A 10,315-nucleotide genomic window follows, 5' to 3' on the forward strand; every position below is an offset into this window, starting at 1 on the left:
ACCGACCTTCTTCCACGATTTTTAGAGTTTTTTTTTTTTTTGATTTTGTTATAAAATGTTTTTTAATTCTTTTTTTGGTTTTTAATACTCTATACCTATCTTTGTTATCGTTTTTTTTTATAATTTCTGTTTAAGTTGGAAAACAGAGGCGGAAGACATAAAATTGTCCAAAACAGCATGTAAAACAACAAAAATGCAGGAAAAATCAAGAAACTAAATCCTTTAACAATATACATATATATATACACATTATGGTCCATGATTATTATAAGTTTGAAAAAAAAAAAAATTCAATGCTGAACCAAACTCATACTTCCACATACGTGGCTCTCATCGGCGCTGACGTGTTTTACACTTGTCAAACAAAGCACATGAACTCGCAAACAAACCGTTGATCATCGAATCTTCAATCTTCACCGTTGTCAGGAAAAAAAATAAGTGATCACTGCAAAGTGCGTCGCACTAGATTATGCCTCTCGCTTTATACTATGTGAGATCTTTCTAGTCTTATGTAGAATCTTGAAGCTTCTCTGTTTTTCTTCAATCTCTTTGGTTTTAATCTACAGGTATGTCTAGTGATTTACACAAATTTTTCCGATTAATTTCCCGGAAACTTGTAGAAGTTTTCTCGCATCATTATATTGTCCCTTGTATAGTTGTGTCATGCTACCATCTTTCTTGCTTTGCATGTCCATTTATTGAATATCATTACACAGTGCAATAAATTATATTTGCTTCAATTTTAAACTCACAATTTTTTAACGTAGTTGTAAAAATCAGTTTGCGTTTGCATATACTTTAAGATCCAAAAAAACAGATAACTATTACAATTCAAATTGATTATTTGTTTTTCCACAAATGCAAATTTGGATTTTGATTCGATGTGATAGTATGCTATGAAAACGTAAAGGCCAATAATGCTCAAATTGAGGCCATGTAGTTTATTTGTGTAAGAGAATGGAGCTTTGCTATATTTCAGAACACTGGAAGAATTTGTGAATAATATGTTCTGACTTGTGATAACTGCAATATTTAGGTAACCTAAATGGCTAATGTTCCGAAGATCGGAAAGGCTGTTTATAAAGGACCAAGCGTAGTTAAAGAGATCATATATGGAATAACACTAGGCCTTGCGGTTGGAGGGCTGTGGAAAATGCATCATTGGAACAACCAAAGACGAACGAAGGAGTTCTATGATTTACTCGAGAAGGGAGAAATCAGTGTTGTCGTCGAAGATGAGTAGTTTTCGTGTACGTATCTCAGTTTTAATCTCACAATTTATATATTTGAATTTGGATACATCAATTTATAGTGTCTCGTGTGCTTAACTGAACTGAATTTTGATTGTGTAATTGTTTTCTTGATGTATGAAGGAATTTGTCATCTTTGGAATTGAAGATCAAGAACCAAAAGGAATGTGTCGTGGCTTGTGTGAGGTATGATTTCAATTGTTTTGTTTGAATAAATTTTAGAACAATGAGAGTTTACAAGATATCTTTAATGGTTAGTGTTTTGTTGATGAAGGATATATTGTAATCAGTTTGCAAAAGCTATGTTTGTACTGCTACCGAGTACATAACTCACATGTTGTATTTCCGCTTAGGGAAATCTGATTACTCAAAAATTCTATAATGAATTTTGTGTACACCTACCTCAAAAAAATGGTGAAATATATTCTAGGGAAAAAAAATCATTAGATAGTACGAGTAGTAGAAGATTCTGAAGAGGTATAAGAAGCTTGATCGGTTTTGACCATCGTGTTAAACGTCGTAGTACTATTGGTGCTATGAGATATAGTACTGCTGCCCTCTAGGTCTGTAGTTAGAGAGCTAATCCTCAAGAAGGGAGGATTGGTTGGAGATGGAAACGGGTAATCTCTCTCGGTTAACATGCGGATCACTTCTTCCATCGATGGTCTCAGCCATGGAGAAGCTTGTGTGCATAACAATCCCACACGAAGAACTTTACAAGCTTCATCTTCGCTGCCTTGCACTTGAAGAAACTCATCTTTTAGACATGGGTCAAGGGGTTCGACCAATCTATTCAGTGTATAGAGGTTCCAGACCTAGAGAGAAAAAACAATGGTGGATTTGAAAATTCATAGCAACCTAAACTTTCATTACAAGGAATGTAGTTTTTGGAGATTCTTACTCTTTGTAGGAGATGACCTGTCATTGGTTCGAAAGCGTTGTTTCTTGTTCCACAAGCAATCTCGAGAACAAGAACTCCGAAGCTATAAACGTCTGCTTTCTCCGTTAACTGTCCTCTAACAACATACTCTGGAGCCATGTAACCTCTGTATAAAGTGACAAAATCAGTTTGAAATATTTATTTCGAGCTTAACACATGAATTTGGGTAGTGATTTGAACCATCATGTGTTCTAGTGTTTTTGAGTAGCTTACAGAGTTCCTGCGATGCCGGTGCTAAGATGAGTTTTGTCCAGACCAAAACAACGAGCCAAACCGAAATCAGCGATCTTTGGATTGAGCTGGTCGTCTAGAAGAACATTACTAGTTTTGATGTCACGATGAATAATCCTCACCGGAGATCCACCGTGTAGGTAAGCCAGTCCCTCCGCTGTTCCCAGGATTATGTTTAGCCTCTGACTCCAGTTTAAGACCTTGCTTTGAGTCTCATCTGAAAATCACAAAGCAATAACTTATTAGACTCTACTCTGTTTCTAAAACATTTTAATGTTCCTTTTCTTCTCTATTTAGCCCCAGAGCTTTCAAAAGTTGATCAAATGGTCTTTTCTCTTTATGATAGAAATGGTCCAAGTCTATTAGCGAAAACACCGAATAAAGCCACATATATACACAAAAGCATAGGCTAACAATGAAACAATGTAAGGCTCTAAAGATAAACTTGAGGAAAATTTGTTACCAAAGAGAAATTGGTCGAGGCTTTTGTTAGGCACGTACTCGTAGACCAAGAGACTCTCGGGTCCTTCAATACTACAACCAAGAAGCTTGACGAGGTTCTTATGTTGGATTCCACTAATTAGATTCACTTCGTTGAAGAATTCTTCTACCCATTCTCTTGTGTTGAACACTAATCTCTTCACGGCCACGTTCTTGCCATTTGGAAGGATTCCTAAGAAAACGGTGCCATTTCCTCCTTGCCCTAGTATTTTCTTGGGGCTGAAGTAATCTGTAGCCTTCTCTAGAGTCTCGTACTTGAACTTCGTCTTTGAGTTGTTGAATTTTCTCGAAACTAGACCCAAGTTTCGTTGTTCTGCTCGTGAGGAGATAAGTGAGAAATCAATCGAAAGTTAGGCATATGCATTCATGCATTTATTGAAATGTTTACCTTGCTTGGTCTTTGATACTTTTATCATAATGACATACGTTGCCAAGAGAATGAGCATGACGAATGCTGACGTTGTCAAGACTATAGCCACGATGACACCTTTGTTAAAAAACACTACCACCAAAAGAAACACTACATTATTTTGGTTCATTGTGTATACAACATTAAATATGAAGTTGGATTATTATTGTTTTGAGTTATTTAGAGATTCGATTATTATTATTTTCTTCCATTTATATAACCAAAAAATAATGGTAAAATATTAGAAACACAAAAATAAAGTCGAATCCAAACTAAAACAAAAAATAAAAATAATGGTAAAATGTATATTTTCAATCTACATATCCAAACTCTATATATGACACAAAAATAAACCTTCTAACTATGAATTTTATAATTTATTTTTCTTCTTTTATATATCTTAGAGCATCCTCAACGGCAGGATCTCAAAAATAGAGGTCTGTTGACAAAAAAATATTATTTTTATTATCATTTTTTTATTTAAAATAATTAATTAAAGTCTACCAATAGAATCAATGAATCTGACAAGTTGAGTTTCTCTAAAATCTCTCAACGAGTCTTAAAAGAGAAAGTTAAGCAACGATTCTCTCATAATTAACATTCTCTCTCCTTCTTTTTCTATTTTTTCTATTATTTTAATTATTAGAGTTGGTGTGAGATCCTGCCGTTGAGGATGGTCTTAAGTAACCAAAAATTTTAGAAACACGAAAAAGTCGAATCCAAACCAAAACAAAAATAGCGAAAATTGGTCAAAATACTCAAAAACTATGAAATGTGTATAATTAAAATTTTCTAAATTGAAAGTATGACATAAAAATAACATAATGAACAAATCTTACCATGAAAATTATGATGTCCATCACCATTATAGAATTTATGATCAGAGTATCTAAGATAACACCCAGTATTCATAGCTCTTCCTTCTCTCCTCGAAACGCATCGTTTCACTTCTTTAATAGCTTTCTCCAAACAAACCCTACAATCTTCTTTCCCCAAACTCTCCCAACACTGAGCAAGCGCGTGTACTCCACTCTCTCCGGCGACTCCAAACCCTCCTTTTCTAACCGCGACTCTCACCGCGGTTTCCGAAACGCGAAACCCGAACAGAGGATCCAAAACGGTGTCGTTGCTACAAGAAAAACTATCGGACGTATCGGAGACTGATTCATCGTAAAACTCGTAAGTTTCATAACGGAGGAAACAACCGTCGAGGAAGATTCTTGCGGAGGAAGAAGGTAGACAACGAGGGAGGCGCGTGCGTGCAATCGCGTAACAGAGCTGACAATCGGACGGTGAGAGATCGTCGTGGCATTGGATCAGTGCGTAGATAGACGGCGTGGAGTTTAATGATTCTGTTGCGAAACGGCGTGTAGTTAGTTTAAGAGATAGTGAATGCATATCTTCGACGAACGTTGGGATGTAATTTGGATCTGTGGAGGATTTGCTTCGTCCGCCGCAGAAAAGACCAGAGACGGTGGTTCTTAGATCGTCGTCGGAGGACGACAAGAACGGTAAAAAGAAGAAGGAATAAACAATGATGACATAATGAAACGGTATTGTTTTTGTGAGGCAAGGCATTTCTTTTTAAGTTTTTTTTTTTTATTATGTTGTGATGTTGGTATTTAAATATAGGATTGTATTTGCAGAAAGGCTCATTTGACAATTGACATTAGGACCGGCCAAAATATTTGTTATATCGTTTTATTAAATAATTCGTTTTGATATGATTCAAAAAATTCGAATCATCCTTAACAAGTGAACATGATATATACTAAAACTCCATATTTGTAAAAAAGCAGAACATATTGATATCATTTTAATTTTTTTATCAATTAATTTCAAAAATTCTACATTATAACATATTAATAAAAAATAAAGTGAATTATGAAATGAATATTAAAATGTAACCTTAGATGATTTTTATATTTTAAATCTTTTGTAAATTTTTTACTCATTGTTACGAAATAGATTGGACGATAGGATATTCAATTTTAACATATGTCCGAACACAAAATATCTACCTAATCTCATACGGACACAGATTAAACAAAAAATGAATATTAAAATGTAACCTTAGATGATTTTTATATTTTAAATCTTTTGTAAATTTTTTACTCATTGTTACGAAATAGATTGGACGATAGGATATTCAATTTTAACATATGTCCGAACACAAAATATCTACCTAATCTCATACGGACACAGATTAAACAAAAAATGTTGATCCACAAAAAAACAGAGCGGATCACCAATACAAAAACAACATAGTCCGTTTCGTTTGCTATAGCATAACACAAGTTTAGAGCTTCACAAATTGAATGCATAATAGAATGACTTAACTAAGTAAGAAAATATATTTGACCGAATTAATTAATGATGATGGGTTTTATCACAGATCCCAACGGCACATGAAGTTTTTCCTTCAAGCTCACTCTATGGAAATATGGATTATTTATTTTGGCGAACATCACATGATGTCTATACAGTTATGTTCCCATGGATTATTTGGTATCTTTGCAAAACTAGAAATGATAAAGTTTTCAATAATGTGGACAAAATTCCCATTGACATTTTACGGCTAGAAGAGAACGAAGAGCAAGCATGGCAGTTAGCTCAGATAGAAATCCCGGATGACAATATAGATCCCGGGGTGGTGGATACTCATTCGATTTCTAGAAGTAAAAATATACGGCTGCCCGAAAACGGTTATCAGTGCTATGTAGATAGTTCTTGGAAAGATAGTGATCGTTTTTCTGGATTAGGATGGTTTTGTTGTTATCCGAATGATGGAACGCAAGACATGGGAGCTGCAAACCTTAGAAGAAGTTTAATCTCACTTCACACAGAGGTCGAAGCCTTAATCTCGGCGATGAGATGTATGATCGGCCAAGACAAGAGAGAAGTAGCTTTCCTCACAGACTGCTCTGACCTGGTGAAGATGGTGTCTTCCTCGCAAGAGTGGCCAGCGTTCGCAACATATCTAGAAGCGATTTAGAATGACAAGGAAGAGTTTGAATTTTTTTCCTTATCGTTAGTTTCTCGAAATGCAAATGTGAAAGAGGATAAATTGGTTCGAAATGTTCGTACCCAATCGCATACTATCACCTATGTAAACAATATATTCCTGAGAATTGGCTTTATTTGAATCAATCTAATTTAGTTGTTGAAAAAAAAAAAAAATTAATGACGATGGTAAGTAAAAAACATTTATTTGAATGAGTTAATTGATGATATGTAATTAACGAATGGATGAAGACTGAACGTAAACAGAGAGAGAATGACAAAAAAGCTTTTAGCTTGTATATCTCAAGACTGCATCTTTTCTCATTAGTTAAGTTCAGGAGTACAATGCCTTACTTATATGTAAAAGAGAGACAAAGGAGATTAGGGTTTTAGGAGTGCCAGCTCACTGATCCATATCCTTGAGAGAACTATATCTGTTTGTGAGCTGGATTGAACTAGGAGACAAAACTGTACTTGTTGTTGCAGAGGGAGCTCTGTTCTTGGTCAACATTACCGTTGGATTTGTTGACTGATCGTTGGGCTTCATGGGCCTTGCATTCTGATGGGTTTGTGTTATATTCTTTACATTCCCGCGCAAACTTGAGGTGGGAGAACGCCCAACTCCAAGTTTGAACCTGAGAGAGCAAAAACTATGTGGTGGCAGAGACTTTGTAAAGATGTCGGCCAGTTGATGCGCAGCTGGAACATGTTTTACCACAAGGGATCCATCTGCAACCTTTTCTCTAGCATAGTGGAAATGAGTTTCGAAATGTTTTGACCGTCTGTGTAACACCGGATTGGCTGTGAGATACACTGCTGACAGATTATCACAATATATCTCTGCAGGTCTGTCTTGTTGAATACCAATGTCTTTCAGAAGTGATGTGATCCAAGACAATTCTGCTGCTGTGTCTGAGAGAGCTCGATATTCAGCCTCTGTAGATGATCTTGCAACTGAATCCTGACGTTTTGCAGACCATGATATGAGATTCAAGCCTAGAAAGGTACAGAAACCTCCAGTGGACCGACGAGTGTCTGTACATCCTGCGTGATCACTGTCACTATAGGCTCTTAAGACTGAGTCTGTATCATTACTCAGAGTCAGCCCCATATCAATGGTTCCTTTTAGATACCTTAGTGTTCTTTTAAGGAGAGCAAAGTCTGATACTGATGGCTTGTGCATTTTCTGACAAATGTAATTGACTGCAAATTGCATGTCTGGTCTTGTGAGAGTTAAATATTGTAGCTTCCCTGCAAGAGACCTGAAGTAAGAAGGGTCTTCAAATTCTACATCTTGATTGGGCATTCTATGCAGTTGGATGGGTAGAGGAGTGGGCATAGGAGCACAATTCAACATTCCTGCATTTTCAAGTAAGTCTCTAGCATACTTTTCTTGATTTAAAAACAGACCTTCTGGAGTGAATGTTGCTTGGATCCCGAGAAAATATTCCATGTCTCCCATATCTTTCATTCTGAATTCCTTCCTTAGAGAGATCAAGAGATCATTGATTAGAGCTTTGTCATTCCCTGTGAGGACCATATCATCAACGTAGAGCAACAAGAGCATGATACTTCTGTTTCGTCGATAAACAAACAAAGATGGATCTCTTGGGCTGCAGATAAAACCAAATTTCAGCAAGTATGAGCTAAATTTATCAAACCAAGCACGAGGGGCTTATTTTAGGCCATAAATAGCCTTGTGGAGTCTGCAAACATAGTCCGGGTGAGTTTTATCTTCAAAGCCAGGCGGCTGTCTCATATACACCGTCTCTTGTAAGTCGCCGTGAAGGAAAGCATTCTTCACATCAAGTTGCTTAATGTCCCATTTCTCCACTGTTGCCACATGAAGGATCATCCTTACAGTTGGAGTCCTTACAACAGGGCTAAAAGTTTCAAGAAAATCAACTCCTTCCTCTTGTTCATAGCCTTTTGCTACTAGACGAGCCCGGAGTTTGTCTAGTGTACCATCAGCTTTAATCTTAGTCTTAAACACCCATTTGGAGCCTAATACATTTGCATTTGCAGGAGCGGGTTCAAGACTCCAAGTTTTGGTTTCATGACAAGTGTCTATTTCTTCAACCATGGCTCCATTCCAGCCATCATGCTTTAGTGCTGCAGTGATGGTTTTAGGTTCTTCAGGAAGACCAGTATTGGCGAGAAGAATGTACCTCGGGTTAGGTTTCACAATTCCGGATTTAGCTCTGGTGGTCATTTGATGAGCATTGCTGGTAGCATTTTGCGGAGACCCTAAAGGAGGGAAGTCTTCTTCTGTAAATAATGCTGAGTCTACAGATGAGGACGATGCCACTGTTGAATTTTCCTCTGTACTTGAGCCTGTTGCAGAATTTGACGTCTCAGGTTGCGATATAGGTGTGGGCTCAGTTGCTTCTGCGACAGTTTGATTCAGAACTAGTGGAGCTTGAGTGTGTGGAGTAGTGACTGCTTCAGTTCTGTTTTGTGAGATAGAAGACTGGACAGGGACTTCCACATCATAATTTTGTTCAGATGAACTTTGCTGCCAGGCTGATAACAGAGGAGTTGTAGCAGGTGGCAGAAAGGATCTGTAAGTATCCTTATATGGGAATCTTGCTTCATCAAAGAGAACATGCCTGCTAATGTAGACACGTCCAGTAGGTGGGTGAAAGCACCTGTACCCTTTGTATTTTTCATTGTATCCCACAAAGACACACAATAAGGATTTTGGATCGAGCTTGTTCTGAGCATAAGGTCGCAAATAAGGATAGCACGCGCAGCCAAAAACTCTTAAGGCAGTATATATTGGTGCTTTGTTGTTCAACATCTGATATGGGCTTATCATTGAGTCATGAACAGATGTTGGTAAGAGATTGCTCAGAAAATTTGCTGTAAATAGAGCTTCCACCCAGAGATGCTGTGGAAGATGGCCCTGAAACAGCATGGAGAGCCCTAGTTCAGTAATATGTTTATGTTTCCTCTCAGCAAGACCGTTTTGCTGTGGAGTATGTGGACAAGAGATGAGATGTTTGATCCCACACTGTGCAAAATGATCCAGGAATTGTTTGTTGACAAATTCTCCACCACCATCACTCTAAAACATTTTTATTCTCTGACCATATTGAGTCTCCACCAGGTTTTGAAAGGTTTTGAATATGGAAACAACATCAGACTTCAACTTTAGAGGATAAAACCAACTAAAACGAGAATAATTGTCAATGAAAACAACGTAATAACGAAATCCTTAGACTGACTTGACAGGAGAAGGACCCCATACATCACAATGCACTCTTTCAAGAGGCTTAGTAGCTTCAAAAACAGACTTAGAGAAAGGAAGTTTGCAGACTTTTCCTAACTGACAGGACTCACACATGGCCAATGTGTTTTTATTGACTGAAATAGCTTTGATAGACGACAGATGCTGAAGAACTTGATGGTGAGGATGCCCCAATCTTCTGTGCCAAGTCTCATCACTGGTACTCTGCTGCCTGGATGAGTAAAAAGCCGTAAACTGGGGATTCTCCAACCGATACAACCCTTCATGTTTGCTTCCCCGACTTAGAATTTGCTTTGTCTGTTTGTCCTTGATGTACACAGAGTTAGAATCAAAGATGAATTTACAAGGGTAATCATCAGTTAATTTAGACACAGAGAGTAGAGATTTAGTAATCTCTGGGCACACAAGAACATCTTTTAGTTGTAGATTACCTGACATTGCTGGTAAGGGAATAGATCCAATGTGAGTAATGGGAAGGAAATCTCCATTACCAACAACTATCGCATCAGACCCCTCATAGTTTTGTACCTGATGCAGATTGTTTGGAGAATTTGTGACATGATATGTTGCAGCTGAGTCTGTAATCCATTCTCTGCCTCCATATTCTGTGTGATCAGACACTCTCATTGCAGCTAAAGCTTGAGGTAGTTCTTCTGGCTGGTAGTGCTGATCAAACCGTTTATAACACTTAGATGCTGCATGACCATACTTTCCACATATTTGGCAGGTTG

General features: G+C 37.3%; 2 protein-coding genes across 2 annotated transcripts; one reads left to right on the forward strand and one right to left on the reverse strand.

Annotated features, from left to right (window-relative positions):
* Nucleotides 1–495: 495 nt before the first annotated feature.
* On the forward strand, nucleotides 496–1,583 carry LOC9306783 (putative cytochrome c oxidase subunit 5C-4). Its single transcript, XM_021019062.1, has 3 exons — nucleotides 496–566; nucleotides 1,037–1,250; nucleotides 1,374–1,583. Exon 2 carries the CDS (start codon nucleotides 1,046–1,048, stop codon nucleotides 1,241–1,243), a length of 198 nt encoding a protein of 65 aa, XP_020874721.1. The 5' UTR covers nucleotides 496–566; nucleotides 1,037–1,045; the 3' UTR covers nucleotides 1,244–1,250; nucleotides 1,374–1,583.
* Nucleotides 1,573–5,136, reverse strand: LOC9304730 (cysteine-rich receptor-like protein kinase 42). The gene is made up of 6 exons (XM_002870667.2): nucleotides 4,171–5,136; nucleotides 3,311–3,424; nucleotides 2,885–3,235; nucleotides 2,404–2,638; nucleotides 2,152–2,296; nucleotides 1,573–2,065 (listed from the first exon to the last, which is right to left on the reverse strand). Exons 1-6 carry the CDS (start codon nucleotides 4,907–4,909, stop codon nucleotides 1,694–1,696), a joined length of 1,956 nt encoding a protein of 651 aa, XP_002870713.1. The 5' UTR covers nucleotides 4,910–5,136; the 3' UTR covers nucleotides 1,573–1,693.
* Nucleotides 5,137–10,315: the final 5,179 nt, after the last annotated feature.

The sequence above is a fragment of the Arabidopsis lyrata genome (assembly GCF_000004255.2).
Source record: "Arabidopsis lyrata subsp. lyrata unplaced genomic scaffold ARALYscaffold_7, whole genome shotgun sequence".
NCBI lineage: Eukaryota > Viridiplantae > Streptophyta > Magnoliopsida > Brassicales > Brassicaceae > Arabidopsis > Arabidopsis lyrata.

What these genes read in the sequence shown, in the direction of transcription:
- LOC9306783 (XM_021019062.1), top strand. Translation starts at nt 1,046, where the DNA reads ATGGCTAATGTTCCGAAGATCGGAAAGGCTGTTTATAAAGGACCAAGC.
- LOC9304730 (XM_002870667.2), bottom strand. Translation starts at nt 4,909, where the DNA reads ATGCCTTGCCTCACAAAAACAATACCGTTTCATTATGTCATCATTGTT. An exon ending in TGGACATCATAATTTTCATG is followed by an intron (nt 3,425 to 4,170) that starts GTAAGATTTGTT and finishes TTTTGGTGGTAG; the next exon opens with TGTTTTTTAACAAAGGTGTC. An exon ending in CAGGTCATCTCCTACAAAGA is followed by an intron (nt 2,066 to 2,151) that starts GTAAGAATCTCC and finishes TTTTCTCTCTAG; the next exon opens with GTCTGGAACCTCTATACACT.